Source organism: Somniosus microcephalus, unplaced genomic scaffold (genome assembly GCF_052327205.1).
Source record: "Somniosus microcephalus isolate GS21.2 unplaced genomic scaffold, FLI_Smic_1.0 scaffold13, whole genome shotgun sequence".
Classification (NCBI taxonomy): Eukaryota; Metazoa; Chordata; class Chondrichthyes; order Squaliformes; family Somniosidae; genus Somniosus; species Somniosus microcephalus.
Genome location: NW_028225200.1, coordinates 779,194 through 801,962, shown reverse-complemented (window position 1 = coordinate 801,962; position 22,769 = coordinate 779,194). Strand labels below are relative to the sequence as shown.

At 46.5% G+C, this 22,769-nt stretch overlaps 1 protein-coding gene and 1 pseudogene across 1 annotated transcript in view; one reads left to right on the top strand and one right to left on the bottom strand.

The window, feature by feature from the left end:
* LOC147083937 (uncharacterized) overlaps window positions 1-22,769 on the top strand; it is a 455,464-nt pseudogene that overhangs the window by 57,866 nt on the left and 374,829 nt on the right.
* Window positions 13,864-22,769, bottom strand: part of LOC147083940 (uncharacterized) — a 37,136-nt gene continuing 28,230 nt past the window's right edge. Inside the window, exon 3 of the mRNA XM_085980015.1 lies at window positions 13,864-13,948. Within this exon, the coding sequence (XP_085836141.1) occupies window positions 13,864-13,948 (85 nt within the window). The remainder of the gene's footprint in view (window positions 13,949-22,769) is intronic.

Sequence of the window (22,769 nt, the reverse complement as noted above, 5' to 3'; positions counted from 1 at the left end):
GCATTCCATCACACTCCTGACTTGTGCCTTGTAGATGGCTTTGGGGAGTCCGGAGCTGAGACACTCGCTGCAGAATACCCAGTCTCTGACCTGCTCTTGCTGCCACAGTATTTATGTGGGTGGTCCAGTTAAGGTTCTGGTCAATGGTGACCCCCCCCCAGAATTGTAGAGATTAGGCCATTTAGTAGCTTGTCTCCAGTCTTTCAAATAATCAGGACCGACTGCAAACCAGTATGGTGGGTATAATGTGTTTAATCATTGTTTAAGATGGAATATAACATGCTGGTTATACAGCAAAAACATACGACCGTGACAAGCAGCTGGCACCGGTCCCGATCAGACAGACGGCTGGCGTGTGTGAACAGTTCTCTGGTTTCTGACCTCTCTCTCTCTCTCTAGAACCTCCGATGGTGAGTGTGGGATCACTCTCAAAAGAACGTTCGGCCAGCCCAACTTCTGCTCAGCTCTCCCCTCCACCGTCCGTGTGGGCAAGCACTCGGGGGGGTCACTTTATTCACTTTTTAGGGGTGGGCCTGAGGCCAAGTTATTGACAAGACCATTTAACCTATCGAGGTTCCTCTAAAACCTCATCACACCATGATAGCTCAAGTTCTTTGTCTCGATTCTTGGATGAAAGCCCTCCCCAAAAGAGGGTCTCATTGCTTCATCCAATTTGTCTTCTTGTTTAATCTTTCTGAAGGTTATTCCTTTGGAACTTGTGTCTATCTCTCTTGTCCCTGTCCTCCTTGACCCAGCAAGTACAAGGCCAGACCCAGTCCCCCTTAATCATGGCCCCAGCCAGAGCTGTCTCACTTCAGCCAGTCGCTATCTCACTTCCATTTAGCAAATGGCCCATTCTAAGGTGGATACCTTAGCCTCCTCAAATTCCTTTCATTCTATCTCTTTTCCTAATTAACTTTTAATTATCTTCGCAAGCAGTTCTGCTAAACAAACTCCAAATTCTATCTGTGGAGATTATAAGATGGTTATTCGTAACAATGGAAGAAACATAGGTTGGGCCTTCACTGGCCAAATTAAAGATACATTAACAAAGTCCAGACCCTAACTTACAAACAACAGATATAACAGGCAATGCCATCCGATGGGCCCCCGTGTGGAATGTTTGCGCTTCACCTAATCTAACAGATTAAAAAGACTGTCTCAAATTCTAATGCAAGTCATAGAGTCAGTCATAATGGCACAGAAGGAGGCCATTCGGCCTATCGAGTATGTGCCAGCTCTCTGTAGAGCAATCCAGGCAGTCCCACTCCCCCGCTCTATTCCCTGTAGCCCTGCAAGTTTATTTCCCCCAAGTGCCTAGCCAGTCTCCCCTTGAAAACATTGAGTGTCTCCGCTTCCACCACTTCCGTCGGCAGCGAGTTCCAGGTCCTCACCAGTGGCTGCGTAAAAAAGTTTTTCCTCACATCCCCCTGTATCTCTTGCCCAAAACCTTAAATCTGTGTCCCCTAGTCCTTGTACCATCAACTAGTGGGAACAGCCTTTCCCCGTCTAGCCTATCCAAACCCGTCATAATCTTGTATACCTCTATCAAATCACCCCTCAACCTCCTTTACTCTAATAAAAACAAATCCAGCTTCTCCAACCTGTCCTTGTAGCTAAGATCCCCCATCCCCGGAACCATTCTGGTAAATCTCTGCACCCTCTCAAGGGCCTTCACATCCTTCCTAAAGTGTGGTGACCAGAACTGGACGCAATACTCCAGTTGCGGCCTAAACATAGAAACATAGAAGATAGGAGCAGGAGTCGGCCATTCGGCCCCTCGAGCCTGCTCCACCATTCAATGAGATCATGGCTGATCATCCAAATTCAGTACCCTGTCCCTGCCTTCTCCCCATATCCCTTGATCCCTTTTACCTTAAGAAATATATCTAACTCCTTCTTGAATATATTTAATGAATAGGCCTCAACTGCCTTCTGTGGTCGAGAATTCCACAGGTTCACCACTCTCTGGGTGAAGAAATTCCTCCTCATCTCTGTCCTAAATGGCTTACCCCTTATCCTTAGACTGTGACCCCTGGTTCTGGACTCCCCGACCATCGGGAACATCCTTCCTGCATCTAGTCTGTCCACTCCTGTCAGAATTTTATAAGTTTCAATGAGATCCCCTCTCATTCTTCTGAACTCCAGCGACCCAATCTCTCCTCATACATCATTCCTGCCATCCCAGGAATCAGTCTGGTGAATCTTCACTGCACTCCCTCCATGGCAAGAACATCCTTCCTCAGATAAGGTGACCAAAACTGCACACAATACTCAAGGTGTGGTCTCACCAAGGCACTGTACAACTGCAGCAAAATATCCTTGTTCCTGTACTCAAATCCTCCTGCTATGAAGGCCAACATACCATTTGCCTTCTTAACCGCCTGCTGCACCTGCATGCTTACCTTCAGCCACTGGTGCACAAGGACACCCAGGTCTCGTTGCACTTCCCCTTCTCCCAATCTGTTGCCGTTCAGATAATAATCTGCCTTCCTGTTTTTGCCACCGAAGTGGATAACCTCACATTTATCCACATTATACTGCATCTGCCATACATCTGCCCAATCACCCAACCTGTCCAAATCATACTGGAGTTTCTCTGCATCCTCCTCACAGCACACACGCCCACCCAGCTTTGTGTCATCTGCAAACTTGGAGATATTACATCTAGTTCCCTCGTCTAGATCATTAATATATATTGTGAATAACTGGGGTCCTAGCACCGATCCCTGCGTTACCCCACTAGTCACTGCCTGCCACTCGGAAAAAGACTCGTTTATTCCAACTCTTTGCTTCCTGTCTGCCAACCAGTTTTCTATCTGTGGTGATTATTCTTGTTTTATAAGAAGCATTGTAATTGGTTGCCTGTTTTCCTGCCTTGAGATATATGCTGTAAACTTATTGGTTAGTTGATGTCATGTGACCGGTGGTGGCCATCTTAAATTCAGTTCTCCACAGTTTGGTGGAGACTGGGTGTTTAATATGTACTGCTGGTTTTTTAAGGTTAATAAAGCCTAGCTTTTGAAAGGCAATCTACTCTTCATTTCAATTTATTAACCTTTTGCTATAATGGAACGATATCTTCGACCGGAACGATTTAATGCTGACCTTAATTCTGCAGGAGTGGATGATCAATGGAAACATTGGTATCGTACATTTAAAAACCTTTTGGGTGTGTTGGATCAGCAATCTCTAAAGTTGGATATACTAATCAACTACATTGCTCCGGATGTGTACAAGTATATTTTGGACTGTGAAACTTATGAATTGGCTATTGCTACGTTGGGAAAAATTTTTGTTAAACCCAAAAATGAGGTATTTGCACGTCATCCTTTATCTGCCCGTAGGCAGCAGGCGGGAGAATCCTTGGATGCTTATTTACAGGCACTCCGGTGCCTTGGTGCTAACTGTAATTATAAGGCCGTGTCTGCAGAAGAACATAAGGAAGAGTCGGTACGGGATGCATTTATTAATGGACTAGCTGGGGGGAGCCCGGCGTTGCCAGGGCTGTTTTGGGGCAGGCGGTTTAAATCGAGTGCCAGGCTTTGGGGCCCTGTCTGTGTCCCTTTGTGAATCTGGTGCTGGGCAACATTTTAAATCGAGTCCCAGGCTTTAGGGCCCTGTCTGTGTCCCTGTCTGTCTACCTTTTAAAAGCTTGAAAAATGAAAGTGAAAGTACTTATAAAATGTTTTTGGTAAATCTTATGTTATTTTAAAAAGAGATACTAACTTTCAAAGTAGTTTTAGCTGGAAGCTGAAGTCATTTGAGCTGGAAGCTGAAGTCAGAGCTGGTAGTTAAACAATGGCTGCCACATCCCCGAGATGAAAACGAATAGTCCCACCCACACACACACCGATTGGCCAACCATCAGGGGACCGTACTGTAGGATTGGTCAATCGTGACGGAACAGGATTGGTCGAACCTTGACGTCAGTCAATCAATGCTAGCAGATAATGAGTTTAATTTTGAAGGTTTTTTGCATAAGGCGCGAACAATTTTCGTCCGACCGAAAAGTAAATACGCTTACGACCGTCCCGGAAGCGTAAGCTTTCTTTCGAGGTAACGCGCGCGTAGGTACGCCCTGTAACTTTCGAGCGCATAGCCCGACAGACGCACACGTGATGACAGACAGAATGACAGACAGAAGGACAGAAGCATCGCTTTATATATATAGATTACTGTCTAGATCAATTCGTCAGCGGTTATTAGAAAATAAGACCTTGGATCTTAAGAGTGCTTTTGAGCAAGCCTCTACATTGGATTTGGCTCAGAGAAGTTCGGATTCTTATGCTCTTTTTGATCGGCCTGCGACCGTGGTTTCGGCAGTTCCGGATGAAAGGGAATTATGTGGACTTAATAGGAGTGGTTTACCAGATTCCGAAACAGTTTCTACTTCGGCAGCTGTTGCCTCTAGGATTCAGAAGTGTTATTTTTGCGGGAACGCCCGGCACCCCCGTCTGAAGTGCCCTGCCCGGGAGGCTGTGTGTAGTAAATGCGGCAAGGGAGGTCATTACGCACGTGTTTGCAAATCGGTTGCCTCCTCTGCGACCATTCAGCCTTTAGATAGGGCGTTTATTGCATCAGTTTCTGCCGCCTTTGCCCATGGCCTAAACAAAGCTATAGTTATGGCCCAAGTTAATGGGTTAGAAGTGAAGGCCCTTATAGATACAGGCAGTACTGAGAGCTTTATAAGTCTTCAGTTTGTGAGGGAGAAGCGTTTGAAAATTTCGCCTGTTTCCTATCAGGTGTGTATGGCTCAGACGACGCTCACCTCACAAGTAGCTGGTTGTTGCCTTGTGAAATTAATTCTCCTAGGTAATACGTATACTGATATACACCTATCTGTTCTGCCTAATCTCTGTGCGGATATTTTGATTGGTCATGATGTGCTTCAATTACATGAGTCTCTCTGTCTTTCTTTCGGAGGAACTAAGCCACCTTTGTCTATTTGTGGATTAACTTCTTTATCCATTTCTCCATTATCACTTTTTTCCAATTTGATGCCGGACTGTAAGCCAATTGCTACCAAGTCAAGAAGGTATAGCAGTCAGGATAAAGAATTTATTAATTCTGAAGTTCAACGTCTTTTATCGGAAGGAATCATTGAACCTAGTTTTTCGCCCTGGCGGGCACAGGTAGTTGTCACCACTAATGAGAGACATAAGAAGCGAATGGTGATAGACTACTCTCAAACTATTAACAGGTATACTCTATTAGATGCGTACCCCCTGCCTAAGATTGATGAGCTTATCAATAAAGTATCTCAATATAAGGTTTTTAGCACTATTGACCTAAAGAGTGCTTATCATCAGATTCCTATCATTAAGAGGGACCAACCATATACGGCCTTTGAAGCTGGTGGAAAGCTGTACCAGTTTTGCTGTGTACCATTCAGTGTTACTAACGGGGTCGCCTGTTTTCAACGGGCAATGGATGCTTTTATAAGTGATAACTCTCTCTCTGACACCTTTTCATATTTAGATGACATCACGGTGTGTGGCAAATCAAGGGTGGAGCATGATTTTAATTTAGAAAGATTCCTTCAAGCTGCGGAAAAGTTGGCTTAACTTTCAATAAAGAGAAGTGTATCTTTTCGACCACCGAGGTAAATTTACTGGGGTATATTATCTCGGGAAACAAGATTAAACCAGATCCAGAACGGCTGCGACCACTGATTGATTTACCTTGCCCTACTAATTCTAAGGCTTTGCAACGAGTTGTTGGACTGTTTTCTTATTATTCTAATTGGATTGCAAACTTCTCGCAGAAGATCCGGCCCCTTATTCGGGTTACGACATATCCTCTATCATGGGAGGCCAGGATGTGTTTTGATAATCTTAAAAAGGATATCCTTGGAGCAGTTGTGCATTCTATTGATGAGCAGGTTCCCTTTGTGATTGAGATGGATGCTTCCGATTTTGCAATTGGGGCTACCCTGAACCAAAATGGAAGACCTGTGGCCTTTTTCTCACGTACTCTGAACAATAGTGAGAAGAGACATTCATCAATAGAGAAAGAGGCGTACGCAATAGTAGAAGCACTGCGTAAATGGAGACATTATTTATCTGGGCGACATTTTATGTTAGTAACTGACCAAAAATCTGTGTCCTTAATGTTTGATGTCAAACATTTTGGAAAGATTAAGAATGATAAAATAATGAGGTGGAGGATTGAGTTGGCATGCTACCATTTTGATATAGTTTATCGTCCGGGGAAGGATAATGTTGCCGCTGATGCGCTGTTGAGGGCTTATTGTTCTGTGAATCACGGAGATACGCTTATCAATCTTCATAATGCTTTGTGCCATCCTGATGTTACGAGGATGATACACTTCGTACGCAGTAAGAATTTGCCCTTTTCAGTTGAAGACGTCAAGCGGATGACTTCGTCATGCTCTGTCTGCGCCCGGTGTAATTTCTTTAAGCCTCAACGAGCTCATCTTATAAAGGCTACTTTTCCCTTTGAACGTCTGAGCGTTGATTTTAAGGGGCCTCTTCCTTCAACGACTCAGAATCGATATATATTTACTGTTGTGGATGAGTTTTCAAGGTTCCCTTTTGCTTTTCCTTGTGCAGATGTATCAGCTGCTACAGTTATCAAATGTCTGACTCAACTTTTTGTCATCTTTGGGATGCCTGCGTATATCCATTCGGATCAGGGAAGTTCTTTTATGTCTTCCCAGTTGAAGGAATACCTCCAGAGTCGAGGAATTTCTACTAGCAGAACTACCCCATATAATCCCCAGGGTAATGGACAGTGCGAACGATACAATGGGGTGATCTGGAAGGCAGTTATGTTGGCTTTGACATCCCGGAACCTTAAGAATACACAGTGGGAAATGGTACTGCCTGATGCCCTGCATTCCATTAGATCATTGCTTTCAATGGCTACTAATGTGACTCCCCATGAAAGGCTCTTCAACTATCCACGGAGATCCACTACGGGATATTCGGTACCTTCATGGCTTACTATGCAGGGACCTGTGCTGCTCCGACGCCATGTTAGACTGTCAAAGTATGATCTTTTAGTGGAGGAGGTGGAGCTATTGGAGGCAAATTCCCAATATGCTCACATTCGATTCCAAGATGGGAAAGAAAGTACGGTTTCAGTTAAAGACTTAGGCCTAGAAATTGGGTATAGCCCCGCCAGCACGTTTGCGCCCGCCGCGGAGCCAGTTGTGCCCGCCCCATATTCACTTTCAGTGCCCCAAAGCGGAACCGGGCGCTGGTACAGGGTGTGTCCGCCCCGCTTGGGGCGCTGAAAGTGAATTTCAGCGCTCCCGGTCCCGCTGCACCACCCGATGCGGTGCGGCAGGCTGCTGTACTGCAGGCCTCCCCCTTCTCTTAAGGGGGAGGTGCCTGCAACGGCCGGAGCCCCGATTGCAAGTGCCGGCAAAAGAGCCCGGCACAACGGAGAAGTGCCGGGCTCCACGGAAACCAGCCGGCAATGCCGCAGGGGGGGGGTGGAGGAGGCCGGGGAAGGAGGTGCGGGCAGGCGGCTGCCGAAAAAGCGGCCGGCCGCACCTCCACCTCAAAGCGCACCGCTAAGGCTGCAGTAAGGACCCGGTCTCCCGATGTTGTTAGCGGCCGCCACGGAAGAGGCGGCCGCTACTGAAGATGGGGATCGGCGTGGTTTCGGGCGGTACCGGGGCACTGCGCACACCGATGACGTCATCGGTGCCGGCGCAGCGCTACCGGCTAACGCCGATGTTAAGGCCCACCTAATTTCGGGCGCGACGCAACTTCCGGCGCAACCCACTCTTTCGCCCCTATTTGGGCGCAAACGCAAGTGAATTTCTAGGCCTTAGCTCCTTGTGGTGGCCAGCCCTCTTCTGAGGACATTAACAATAGCCATAATTTAGATAATGTTGATGTCGTCACAGATACTACGAATATTTCCAATCCTATTGCAGACACTTACAATTCTCTTAGTCTGCCGCCGATGGATGTTCATGACCCTCCCAGTTTACCTTCTAATGGGACTTCCAATCCGGATACCGTTGATAATCGGGATATTGATAGCCTCCCTGCAGAAGATATTTCTGTGTCTCCTGGTGTGGGAGGGCAAGGAACTCCACCAAGGCTAAGAAGGTCGACACGAACAAGATATCCGGTCGACCGATTAAAAATGGACTTTTAAAATAATTTAATAGTAGAATTTTAAAATTGTTGAAGGCATGATACATGTATTGTTCTAGTCATAAATAACTAATTGTAAACTGAAAAGGCTGCCTAGGTTGAAGTATATTTTAAAAGGAGGGGTGAATGTGGTGATTATTCTTGTTTTATAAGAAGCATTGTAATTGGTTGCCTGTTTTCCTGCCTTGAGATATATGCTGTAAACTTATTGGTTAGCTGATGTCATGTGACCGGTGGTGGCCATCTTAAATTCAGTTCTCCACAGTTTGGTGGAGACTGGGTGTTTAATATGTACTGCTGGTTTTTTAAGGTTAATAAAGCCTAGCTTTTGAAAGGCAATCTACTCTTCATTTCACTATCCAAGTCAGTAACTTACTCCCAATCCCATGTGCTTTAACTTTGCACGCTAGTCTCTTATGCGGGACCTTATTGAAAGCCTTCTGAAAGTCCAAATACAGCACATCCACTGGTTTTCCCTTATCTATTCTACCAGTTACATCCTCAAAAAATTCCAGTAGGTTAGTCAAGCATGATTTACCTTTTGTAAATCCATGTTGACTTTGTCCGATCCTGTCACTGTTTTCCAAGTTCTCTGCTATTACATCTTTTATAATGGACTCTAGCATTTTCCCCCACTACTGATGTCATGCATACCGGTCTATAATTCCCCGTTTTCTCTCTACCACCTTTTTTGAATAGTGGGGTAACATTAGCTACCCTCCAATCCATGGGAACTGTTCCAGAGTCTATCGAATTTTGGAAGATGATCAGCAATGCATCTACTATTTCTAGGGCCACTTCCTTAAGTACCCTAGGATGTAGATTATCAAGCCCTGGGGATTTATCGGCCTTCAATCTCGTCAATTTCCCTAAAACCATTTCCCTACAAATACTGATTTCATTCAGTTCCTCCCTCTCATTAGACCCTACGTTGCCCGACATCTCTGGGAAGTTATTTGTTTCCTCCTTTGTGAAGACAGAACCAAAGTATGTATTTAATTGGTCTGCCATTTCTTTGTTCCCCATTATAAATTCCCCTGATTCTGACTGCAAGGGACCTATGCTTGACTTCACCAATCTTTTTCTCTTCACATATCTATAGTATACACTGTAATAAGTTGGAGAAGTCTGTTGGTGAGAGACTGGCTCCCAGCCAGTGTAATAAAGACAACTTGAATATCGATCTGAAACCTCGCGTCGAGTGTCAGTTAATACACTCTACAACACTTTGCTAACCAGTCTCTCAATATGTCCTGCCACCTTCAGGGCCCTATGCAGATTAACTCCCAGGTCCCTCTGTCCCTGCACACTCTTTAAAACTGTGCCATTAAGTGTATATTGCCTCTCCCTGTTCCTTCTGCCAAAATGCATCACCTCACACTTCTCTGTATTAAATTGCATCTGCCACCTGTCTGCCCATTCTGCTAGCCTTTCTATGTCCTGTTGCAGCCGATTGGTATCATCCTCACTGTTTGCCACACCCCCAAGTTTGGTGTCATCGGCTAATTTAGAAATTCTACTCTGTATTCCAATGTCAAGGTCATTTATATTTATCAAAAAAAGCAGTGACCCCAACACTGACCCTTGGGGAACACCACTGCCTACCATCCTCCAGTCTAAAAACAGCCATTTACCACAACTCGCTGTTTTCTGTCCTTAAGCCAATTCCTTATCCAAGCTGCCACTGACCCACCTATTCCATGAGTCTCAATTTTGTTAACCAGCATTCTATGTGTTACTTTGTCAAACGCCTTCCAATAATCCATGTAGACAACATCTGTACTGGCCGCGCTAGACGTGCTCCTTTCTAGCTATCCAGCAAGTTAAACACTCATTCATAATAATTCCTCGTGAAGCCATTTCGTTGTTTGAAGCTTTACTTGAACAAATTTGTGAAACTGTAAACAAAGACAAAGTATGTTTTGTACATAAACTGAGTACTACACATTCGATATTACACAAGATATAAACTTATTTACAACAGTAGAATAGACTAATTGTATAACTAACTAACATTTGAACTAACTTCTGTAACTATTAAATATTAACCTTTTACAAACATAGTATTATCAAAATATTACTCTGACAACATTGCTATTATGCTAAGGACTAAAGATACTCACAGATATTGCGTTTAGCCTAACATATGAAGTCAGATTACACTAGATTGTAAGTGGAGCCTCTCATGGAATTCTCCATTACTCAAGTCAGGTTCTTCCTGGTAAAACTGCTTCCTGGGGTCAACAGGAAGAAAGGTAAGAAGGTCAAATGACCTCTCACAGGAAGAAACAGATGACCTTTCCAGCTTACAAACTGTTAACACAATAACCGCCACCAGAGGGTGCTATTGCATGTAAAAATATCCATCGGTCCAGAACAACATCCATTGCATTCCCTTCATCAATCCTCCCTGTTACTTCATCAAAAAATTAAATTAGTCAAACTCGATCTGCCTTTTACAAATCCGTGTTGGCTCTCCTTAATTAGCTTAAACCTCTCCAAGTGCCTATTAATTTTTTCCTTGATTATTTTTTCTAAAACTTTACCCACCACTGATGTTAAACTGACCGGCCTGTAGTTCCTAGGATTGTCCTTACACCCTTTCTTGAACAATAGTGTCACATTTGCCACTTTCCTGTCCTCAAGCACCTCTCCTGCATCTAGCAAAGATTGAAAAATTATGGCAAGCCCTTCCGCTATCTCCTCCCCCAATTCCCTGAGCAACCTGGGATGCAAGCCATCTGGACCAGGTGACTTACCCACTCTGAGCATACCCAGGCTTTCTAGTACATCCTGTCTATCAATTTTCACCCCTTCCATTGCTTCTACCTTTTCCACTTCTACCGATATTTTGTCAGCATCCACCTCCTTAGTAAACACCGATACAAAGTACTCATTGAGTATTCTAGCCTTGCCCTGCGCCTCTAAGCATATATCACCTTCTTTGTCCCTAATAGGCCTCACCCCGCCTCTTACTACCCGCTTACTGTTTACATGCCGGTAGAAGATTTTTGGGTTCCCTTTTATGTTAATCACTATTCCACTCTCATTCGCTCTTTGCCAATCTTATTTTCATCTTCACTGCCTCTCTCAACTTATTGTATTTGGTCTGGTTCTCCCTTGAAGAATTCACCTGACATTCATCATAAGAACATAGGAAATAGGAGCAGGAGTGGGCCATACGGCCCCTCGAGCCTGCTCCGCCATTCAATAAGATCATGGCTGATCGTCGACCTCAACTACACTTTCCCGCCCGATCTCCATATCCCTTGATTCCCCTAGAGTCCAAAAATCTATCGATCTCATCCTTGAATATACTCAAAGACTCAACATTCACAGCCCTCTGGGGCAGAGAATTCCAAAGATTCACAACCCTCTGAGTGAAGAAATTCCTCCTCATCTCAGTCTTAAATGGCCGACCCCTTATCCTGAGACTATGACCCCTAGTTCTAGACACTCCAGCCATGGGAAATAACCTCTCAGCATCTACCCTGTCAATCTCCTTCAGAATCTTGTATGTTTCAATGAGATCACCTCTCATTCTTCTAAACTACAGAGAGTATCGGCCTATTCTACACAATCTCTCATCACAGGACAGCCCTCTCATCCCAGGAATCAATCTAGTGAACCTTCGTTGCACCGCCTCCAAGGCAAGTATATCCTTCCTTAGATAAGGAGACCAAAACTGTGCACAGTACTCCAGGTGTGGTCTCACCAAGGCCCTGTGCAATTGTAGCAAGACTTCCTTACTCTTATACTCCAACCCCTTTGCAATAAAGGCCAACATGCCATTTGCCTTCCTTATTGCTTGCTGTACCTGCATGCTAGCTTTCTGTGTTTCTTGCACGTGGACACCCAAATCTCTCTAAACACCAACATTTGAAAGTTTCTCACCATTTAAAAAATATTCTGTTTTTCTATTCTTCCTACCAAAGTGAATAACCTCACATTTCCCTACATTATACTCCATCTGCCACCTTACTGCCCACTCACTTAGTCTATCGATATCCCTTTGCAGACTCTCTGTGTTCTCCTCACAGCTTACTGTCACACCTAGCTTTGTATCGTCAGCAAACTTGGATACATGACACTCGGTCCCTTCATCTAGGTCATTAATATAGATTGTAAATAGCTGAGGCCCCAACACTGATCCTTGCAGCACCCCACTAGTTACAGCCTGCCAACCTGAAAGAGATCCGTTTATCCCTACGCTCTGTTTTCTGCCCGTTAACCAATCCTCTATCCATGCTACTATATTACCCCCAACCCCATGAGCCCTAATCTTGCTATGATTGTGCAGCTGTATCCCAGCGCATACCTGCCCGTCACAATAGAGGAGGTGAAACTGGAATGGCAGAAAAAAATAAAGTAAAAAAGTGGAGGGGGGAGTTCTCCCCTGTGTCCTGGGGCCAATATTTATCCCCCAAACAACATCAGCAATACAGATTATCTGGTCATTATCACATTGCTATTACTGGGAGCTTGCTGTGCGCAGATTAGCTGCCGCGGTTCCTGCATTAAACCCTCGTCCATGTAAAAGTCGGATAGCTGGGTGGAGAAGGGTAGAACACCAGAGCCTAGTCTTGCAGAATTTCTTCACTGTACAGGATGTCCAAATACAATCCCGTATCCACTGTCTCCACAAGAGACAGTGTTTCATAGAAACATAGAAGATAGGAGCAGGAGGAGGCCATTCGGCCCCTCGAGCCTGCTCCGCCATTCAATGCAATCATGGCTGATCATCCAAACTCAGTACCCTGTCCCTGCCTTCTCCCCATATCCCTTTAGCCTTAAGAAATATATCTAACTCCTTCTTGAATATATTTAATGAATTGGCCTCAACTGCCTTGTGTGGTAGAGAATTCCACAGGCTCACCACTCTCTGGGTGAAGAAATTCCTCCTCATCTCTGTCCTAAATGGCTTACCCCTTATCCTTAGACTGTGACCCCTGGTTCTGGACTCCCCGACCATCGGGAACATCCTTCCTGCATCTAGTCTGTCTAGTCCTGTTAGAATTTTATAAGTTTCAATGAGATCCCCTTTCATTCTTCTAAACTCCAGCGAGTATAAGCCCAATCGACCCAATCTCTCCTCATACGTCATTCCTGCCATCCCAGGTATCAGTCTGGTGAATCTTCGCTGCACTCCTTCCATGGCAAGAACGTCCTTCCTCAGATAAGGTTCAGCAGTCAGAGCACTTTGAACAACCCTTTTTATTTTCTTAGCGTCCCAAGCTAAAGGACAACATTTCCCATTCTCGCCCAGAAGAAAGACGATGAAACCAGCTGCAGTGGAATAGCCATCAGGACGATCAGCCTGTGAAGCATCGCTAAAGATAACTCGCTTCATGGTCACTGGGTCGCCTAAGGATGGGAACTTAAGTGCGGATTTATCCAGATTTAATTTTGGTAATGTTTAATTTGCTGTTAAAACATTCTCTACTGTGGGGTGTTCCATTGAAGTACTTAACTCAACACATCAAAACTGGCCTCTGGTCCAGTCTGAGTGCACAACCAGTTCAACTGACCAATCAAGTTTCGCAATAGCTCTGCCTCTTCTTTAGATATAACATCACCTTTCTGTGATGACCCAATACCATTAACCGGGATTGGAGTAACACTCTCTAAATAGGACAGTTGATTTAAAGTTAGAGCAGACCCACTTTGCTTAATATCTAAACCAATATATTTAATATAATGCGGGGGAGAGGGTCCCACTCCCCCACTACAGAGCAGTGTGAACTCGCTGGTGTCTCAGCAGGTTACTGGTCCTTTTAAAGCCCTTCGCACACTCCGAGCATTTAAACGGTCTCTCATCGGTGTGAACTCGATGGTGTGTCAGCAGGTTGCACAACCGACTGAATCCCTTCCCACACACAGAGCAGTTGAACGGCCGCTCCCCAGTGTGAGCTCGCTGGTGTGTCAGCAGGTGGGATGACCGAATGAATCCCTTCCCACACAGAGAGCAGGCGAACGGCCGCTCTCCAGTGTGAACTCGCTGGTGTGCACGCAGGTTGCATGACTGAGAGAATCCCTTCCCACACACGGAGCAGGTGAACGGCCTCTCCCCAGTGTGAACTCGCTGGTGTATCATTAGAGCGGATAACTGAGTGAATCCCTTCCCACACACAGGGCAGGTGAACGGGCTCTCCCCAGTGTGTAGGCACTGGTGTCTCTTCAGGTAATTGGAGATTTTGAAGCTCTTCCCACACTCCGAACATTTAAACGGTCTCTCATCCATTAAACGGGCAGCACGGTGGCATAGTGGTTAGCACTGTTGCCTCACAGCGCCAGGGACCCGGGTTCGAATCCGGCCTCGGGTGACTGTCTGTGTGGAGTTTGCACATTCTCCCCGTGTTTGCGTGGGTTTTCTCCGGGTGCTCCGGTTTCCTCCCACAGTCCAAAGATGTGCAGGGTTAGGTTGATTGGCCATGATAAAAATTGACCCTTAGTGTTAGGGGGATTAAATACGTGGGGTTACGGGGATAGGGTGGGAGATGTGTTGGTGTAGGGGTTACGGGGAGCGGGTGGGATATGTGTCGGTGCAGGCTCGATGGGCCGAAATGGCCTCTATCTGCACTGTGAGGTTTCTGTGATTTCTGTGATCCATGTGAATTTGCTGATGTACCAGCAGGGGGGACGAGAGAGCGAATCCCTTCCCACACACAGAGCAGGTGAACACCCTCTCCCCAGTGTGAACTCGCTGGTGTTTCAGCAGGTTGGAGGACCGAGCGAATCCCTTTCCACACACAGAGCAGGTGAATGGCCTCTCTCCAGTGTGGAGGCGCTGGTGTCGCTTTAGCCCCGGGAAGCTTTTAAAGCTCTTCCCACAGTCAGAACATTTAAACGGTCTCTCATCAGTGTGAACAAGCTGGTGTGTCAGTAGGGTGGATGACAGACCGAATCCCTTCCCACACACAAAGCAGGTGAATGGCCTCTCCCCAGTGTGAGCTCGCTGGTGTGTGGTCAGATCCCCAGAGCTTTTAAAGCCTTTCCCACAGTCGGAACAAGTAAACCGCCTCTCATCAGTGTGAGCTCGCTGGTGTCCCTTCAGATCGCCAGAACGTTTAAAGCTCTTCCCACAGTCAGGACATTTAAATGGTCTCGCATCAGAGTGAACAAGCTGGTGTGTCCGCAGGTGAGCTGGATAAACAAATCCCTTTCCACACACTGAACACGTGTGCGGTTTCTCCGCGCTGCGATTGCTGCTCTCTCCTTCCATGTACAAAGGCTGATGATATTCAGGTCCTGATGAATCGAGCGACACTGCCTGATCTTGAGGTGATGTTTGGTCTGAGCTTCCTATCTGTAAATGCTCCACTTCTAAAACCCTGTGAAAGGAGTTGAGAAAGGGGTAAGAGGGAGAATGTTGCCTCATGTCACCCTTTCCCAGCCCAGGGGCAGTGAAGCTGATTTTCAGGCCCCAGCTGCTGCACAGGTTGGTTGAAAGGATCAACAGTAATGGCGGCTGCAATCCCCACACGCCCCTGCGCTCCAGAATGAATATTTTGAGGGGGTGACTAGGTGTGTGGATGAGGGTAGTGCAGTTGATGTAGTCTACATGGACTTCAGTAAGGCTTTTGACAAAGTCCAGCATGGGAGACTGGTCAAGAAGGTAAGAGCCCATGGGATTCAGGGCAACTTGGCACATTGGATCCAAAATTGGCTTAGTGGCAGGAGGCAGAGGGTGATGGTCGAAGGTTGTTTTTGTGACTGGAAGCCTGTGTCCAGTGGTGTACCGCAAGGATCGGTGCTGGGTCCCTTGCTGTATGTAGTGCACATTAATGATTTAGATATGAATGTAGGAGGTATGATCAGTAAGTTCACAGATGACACAAAAATTGGTGGAGTGGTAAATAGCGAGGAGGGAAGCTTCAGGCTACAGGACGATATAGACGGGTTGGTCAGATGGGCAGAACAGTGGCAAATGGAATTTAACCCTGAAAAGTGTGAGGTGATGCATTTTTGGAGGACTAACAAGACAAGGGAATACACAATGAATGGTAGGATCCGAGGAACGACAGAGGATCAGAGGGACCTTGGTGTGCATGTACATAGATCCCTGAAGGCAGCAGGATAAGTAGATAAGGTGGTTAAAAAGGCATATGGGATACTTGCCTTCATTAGCCGAGGCATAGAATATAAGAGCAGGGAGGTTATGATGGAGCTGTACAAAACGCTAGTTAGGCCACAGCTGGAATACTGTGTGCAGTTCTGGTTGCCACACTATAGGAGGGATGTGATTGCATTGGAGAGGGTGCAGAGGAGATTCACCAGGAAGTTTTTTTTTTAGTTCCATTGTGTATGCATGCGTATTATTTGTGTCCGCATGCGTGCGTTCACTTGAGCGTTCGTTTGTTCGATCGTTCGTACATTAAGGAAGGCTTTAACACTAAATAACACCACAATATACAAAGTCCCATAACCATATCAGAAATCAATTAAAACTTCCAGTAAACTACTTTTAACCAGAAACCCGAAACTTCTTCAACAAAACAAGTAAATACCAGTTCTACACCAGTCCTATTGCATTCTAATAACTCCTCATTTTCACTTGATGTTATCTAACCATATAATGTCATGATCCCAGGAAGTTACCTGGGCTGGAGCGCTTCAGCTATGAAGAGAGACTGGACAGGCTGGGATTATTTTCCTTGGAGCAGAGAAGGCTGAGGAGGGACCTGATTGAGGTGTACAAAATTATGAGGGGCATAGATAGGGTAGATAGAAAGGAACTTTTCCCCTTAGTAGAGGGGTCAATAACCAGGGGGCATAGTTTCAAGGTAAGGGGCAGGAGGTTTAGAGGGATTTGAGGAAAAACATTTTCACCCAGAGGGTGGTTGGAATCTGGAACTCACTGCCTGAAAGGGTGGTAGAGGCAGGAACCCTCACAACATTCAAGAAGCATTTAGATGAGCACTTGAAGCACCATAGCATACAAGGCTACGGAGCAAGTGCTGGAAAATAGGATTAGAATAGACATGGCTTGATGGCTGGCGCAGACACGATGGGCCGAAGGGCCTCGTCTTGACAGGCAGGCAGTGACTAGTGGGGTACCACAGGGATCAGTCCTAGGACCCCAGCTATTCACAATATATATTAATGATCTAGACGAGGGAACTAGATGTAATATCTCCAAGTTTGCAGACGACACAAAGTTGGGTGGGCGTGTGTGCTGTGAGGAGGATGCCGAGAAACTCCAGTATGATTTCGACAGGTTGGGTGATTGGGCAGATGCATGGCAGATGCAGTATAATGTGGATAAATGTGAGGTTATCCAATTTGGTGGCAAAAACAGGAAGGCAGGTTATTATCTGTACGGCAATAGATTGGGAGAAGGGGAAGTGGAACGGGACCTGGGTGTCTTTGTGCACCAGTCACTGAAGGTAAGCATGCAGGTGCAGCAGGCGGTTAAGAAGGCAAATGGTATGTTGGCCTTCGGAGCGAGAGGGTTTGAGTACAGGAACAAGGATGTCTTGCTGCAGTTGTACAGGGCCTTGGTGAGACCACATCTTGAGTATTGTATGCAGTTTTGGTCACCTTATCTGAGGAAGGATGTTCTTGCCATGGAGGGAGTGCAGTGAAGATTCACCAGACTGATACCTGGCATGGCAGGAATGATGCATGAGGAGAGATTGGGTTGATTGGGCTTATACTCGCTGGAGTTTAGAAGAATGAGAGGGGATCTCATTGAAACTTATAAAATTCTAACAGGACTAGACAGACTAGATGCTGGAAGGATGTTCCTGATGGTCGGGGAGTCCAGAACCAGGGGTCACAGTCTAAGGATAAGGGGTAAGCCATTTAGGACAGAAATGAGGAGGAATTTCTTCACACAGAGATTGGTGAACCTGTGGAATTCTCTACCACAGAAGGCAGTAGAGGCCAATTCATTAAATATATTCAAGAAGGAGTTGGATATATTTCTTAAGGCTAACGGGATCAAGGGGTATGGGGAGAAGGCAGGGACAGGGTACTGAGTTTGGATGATCAGCCATGATCTCATTGAATGGCGGAGCAGGCTTGAGGGGCTGAATGGCCTACTCCTGCTCCTATCTTCTATGTTTCTATGTGTTCAATCTTTCCTTGAAGCTGAAATTCTCTAGTCCTGGCAACATCCTCGTAAATCTCCCGTCTGGAGCACAGTCACATCTTTCCTGCAATGGGGACGACCAGAACTGCACGCGGTGGCCTAACTGGTGTTTTTGTACAGTTCAAGCAGACCTTCTCTGCTCTTACATGATAGAGAGAGAGAGGCACTGCCCCTTTAATACCTGGAGACACATAGAAACATAGAAGATAGGAGCAGGAGTAGGCCATTCGGCCCCTTGAGCCTGCTCCGCCATTCAACAAGATCATGGCTGATCATCCAAATTCAGTACCCTGTCCCTGCCTTCTCCCCATATCCCTTGATCCCTTTAGCCTTAAGAAATGTATCTAACTCCTTCTTGAATATATTTAATGAGTTGGCCTCTACTGCCTTCTGTGGCAGAGAATTCCACAGGTTCACCACTCTCTGGGTGAAGAAATTCCTCCTCATCTCTGTCCTAAATGGCTTACCCCTTATCCTTAGACTGTGACCCCTGGTTCTGGACTCCCTGACCATCGGGAACATCCTTCCTGCATCTAGTCTGTGTAGTCCTGTTAGAGTTTTATAAGTTTCAATGAGATCCCCTCTCATTCTTCTAAAGTCCAGCAAGTACAAGCCCATTCGACCCAATCTCCCCTCATACGTCATTCCTGCCATGCCAGGTATCAGCCTGGTGAATCTTCGCTGCACTCCTTCCATGGCAAGAACATCCTTCCTCAGATAAGGCGACCAAAACTGCACACAATACTCAAGATGTGGTCTCACCAAGGCCCTGTACAACTGCAGGAAGACATCCTTGTTCCTGTACTCAAACACACTCGCTACGAAGGCCAACATACCATTTGCCTTCTGAACTGCCTGCTGCACCTGCATGCTTACCTTCAGCGACTGGTGCACTGGGACACCCAGGTCTCGTTGCACTTCCCCTTCTCCCAATCTATTGCCATTCAGATAATAATCTGCCTTCCTGTTTTTGACACCAAAGTGGATAACCTCACATTTATCCACATTATATTGCATTTGCCATGCTTCTGCCCAATCACCCAACCTGTCCAAATGATACTGGAGTTTCTCAGCATCCTCCTCACAGCACACACGCCCACCCAGCTTTGTGTCATCTGCAAACTTGGAGAGATTACATCTAGTTCCCTCGTCCAGATCATTAATATATATTGTGAATAGCTGTGGTCCAAGGACCGATCCCTGCGGTACCCCACTAGTTACTGCCTGCCACTCGGGAAAAGAGCCGTTTATTCCAACTCTTTGCTTTCTGTCTGCCAACCAGTTCTCTATCCAAGTCAATACATTGCCCCCAATCCCATGTGCCTTAACTTTACACGCTGTCGAACGCCTTTTGGAAATCCATACGCACCACATTAACCGCATTGCCCTCATCAACCCTCTCTGTTACCTCATCAGAGCGGGTCCGGCGGACCTGCGGCCAGAGCCCCGGCACCAGGAAACCCAGGGTGCAGCGCCTCCCCCATCTGAGCCGCTGCTTCCCGGTTTCTTCAGCCGGTTCCACCGAGTCCGACTCGGGACAAAGGACAGGAGCCAGGCTCCCAGAATGGCCCGCGGCCCCGGGGAGCATGCGCACTCTCAGCGGGGAAATCAGCGCGTTGGATAGAGCGGTTGCTGGGGTGCGGGGAATTGTGGGTGCTGCAGCCGCCATTATCCACTTTGGTGTCAAAAACAGGAAGGCAGATTATTATCTGAATGGCAATAGCTTGGGAGAAGGGAAAGTGCAATGAGACCTGGGTGTCCTTGTGTGCACAAGTCGTTGAAGGTAAGCATGCAGGTGCAGCAGGCGGTTAAGACGGCAAATGGTATGTTGGCCTTCATAGCGAGACGGTTTGAGTACAGGAGCAAGGATGTCTTGCTGCAGTTATACAGGGCCTTGGTGAGACCACACCTTGAGTATTGTGTGCAGTTTTGGACGCCTTATCTGAGGAAGGATGTTCTTGCCATGGAAGGTGTCCAGCGAAGATTCACCAGGCTGATACCTGGGATGGCAGAAATTACGTATGAGGAGAGATTGGGTCGATTTGACTTGTTATCGCTGGAGTTTAGAAGAATGAGAGGGGATCTCATTGAAACTTATAAAATTCTGGCAGGACTGGACACACTAGATGCAGGGAGGATGTTCCCGATGGTCGGGGAATCCAGAACCAGGGGTCACAGTCTAAGGATAAGGGGTAGGCCTTTTAGGACAGAAATGAGGAGGAATTTCTTCACCCAGAGAGTGGTGAACCTGTGGAATTCTCTACCACAGAAGGCAGTAGAGGCCAATTCATTAAATATATTCAAGAAGGAGTTGGATATATTTCTTAAGGCTAAAGATATCAAGGGGTATGGGGAGAAAGCAGGGACCGGGTACTGAACTTGGATGATCAGCCATGATTGCACTGAATGGCGGAGCAGTCTCGAGGGGCCGAATGGCCTACTCCTGCTCCTATCTTCTATGTTTCTATGTTTCTATCTCTTATGCAGGACCTTATCGAAAGCCTTTTGAAAGTTCAAATACACCACATCCACTGGTTCTCCCTTATCTATTTTACCAGTTACATCCTCAAAAAATTCCAGTAGATTAGTCAAGCACGATTTACTTTTTGTAAATCCATGTTGACTTTGTCCGATCCGGTCACTGTTTTCCAAGTGCTCTGCTATTACATCTTTTATAATGGACTCTAGCATTTTCCCCACTACCGATGTCAGACTTACCGGTCTGTAATTCCCCGTTTTCTCTCTACCACCGTTTTTGAACAGTGGGGTAACATTAGCTACCCTCCAATCCATGGGTACTGTTCCAGAGTCTATCGAATTTTGGAAGATGACCAGCAATGCATCTACTAATTCTAGGGCCACTTCCTTAAGTACCCCAGGATGTAGATTATCTTCTGTGTTTCTATGTATTCAATCTTTCCTTGTAGCTGAAATTCTCTAGTCCTGGCAACATCTTTGTAAATCTCCCGTCTCGAGCAGTCACATCTTTCCTGCAATGGGGCGAGCAGATCTGCACGCAGCACTCTAGCCGGTGGCCTAACTGGTGGTTTTGTACAGTTCAAGCAGAACCTCCCTGCTCTTACATGATACAGAGAGAGGCACTGTCCCTTTAAATACCTGGGGGGCACCCATTCCCCTTTAAATGGCCATGCAATTGTTTTTGTTGAAAAGGGGCCGCAGTCCCCTTTGACCCCGCCCCCCTTCCCCCCTCTCACCCACCACAAATACTCACAAGAGAGAGAGAGGAGGAAAAATGCTGGTCTTTGTCCCTTTAAAAGTGGCTGCCCACCAAAATGTTCACAGCACCAGGGCTCTTTGTTCTGGATAAAAGTCAAAAAGAGAAAAGGTTCACTTATTTTTAAATGAATGCAGTTAATGAATAGCCTTGCAATAAAGGTAATGCAAAGGAATAAACACTCACAAGCTGGGTTTTTTTCCACCCTCCTCCCCTTCCCTTTAACAGCTCCTGCAGACAATGAAAGCAGGAAAGCGACCTGCAGCCCACCGAGGTCCCGCCCCCCTCTCTCCCGCGTCGCCATTGCTTGGAGGACCGTCAGCCCGCCCGGTCCTCCCAGCGTTTTCCGCGCTCCTGATTGGTGGGCCCCTCGCGTCAATCACCCCACTCCGATTACGCGCTGACGCCAGCACGCAACGCCTAGGGGTCGGTTGGATCGGCGCACGCCACCGCAAGGTAAAAAAAAGACACCCCACACAAATGAGGAAAAACAAGAATAATAATAATCGCACTTTAGAGGGGAGGAGGTTTGGGGGAATTAATGAGTGTTTTCAATTTGTTTCGCAAAAAAAATTTTGAAAAGCTTCCCAACGGTGCGAGGCGGGCTGCGCATGCGTTCCAGCCAGCCTTTGACTCCCCCACGTGGGCCCGGGGGCCGGACACGCCCACTTGCCTTCCCCTGCACCAATCACAGCGCGGGCAGGCGCTTCTAGCAATCGTCACCTGTCAATCACTCTCCCTTCCCCCTCGTGGTGTCGATTGACAGCGGTGTCAGCCAATGAGGTGCAGGAAGGGGCGGGACCAGGGCCAGGACTGACAGCAAGCCTGAACTAACTCAAATAAATACCTCAATTACAACAGAAAATGCTGGAAAAACTCAGCAGGTCAGGCAACATCCGTGGAGAGAAATTTGAGTTGACGTTTCGGGTTTGACCCTTCTTCAAAACTGGAGAGAAAAGGAACTGGATCGAAGGCAGGGCTGCGATCGGACAAAAGAATAAAAGAACCAAAAGAAGTAAAAGAGATTAGAAGCTAGACGAGATGGTAATAGGCTGTGATTAGGTGTAAAGTGTACTGGCAGGGCAAAAGATAGCTGCCAGGTGTGAGAGAGAAACAAAAGGAAAGTGGGGGGGGAGGAAAGGAGTGGAAAAATATAAGTAAAAATGAAATAGGGGCCGAGGTTATGATCTGAAATTGTTGAACTCGATATTGAGACCGGAAGGCTGCAGAGTGCCTAATCGGAAGATGAGGTGCTGTTCCTCGAGTTTACGTTGCGCTTCCGTGGAACAGTACAAGAGGCCAA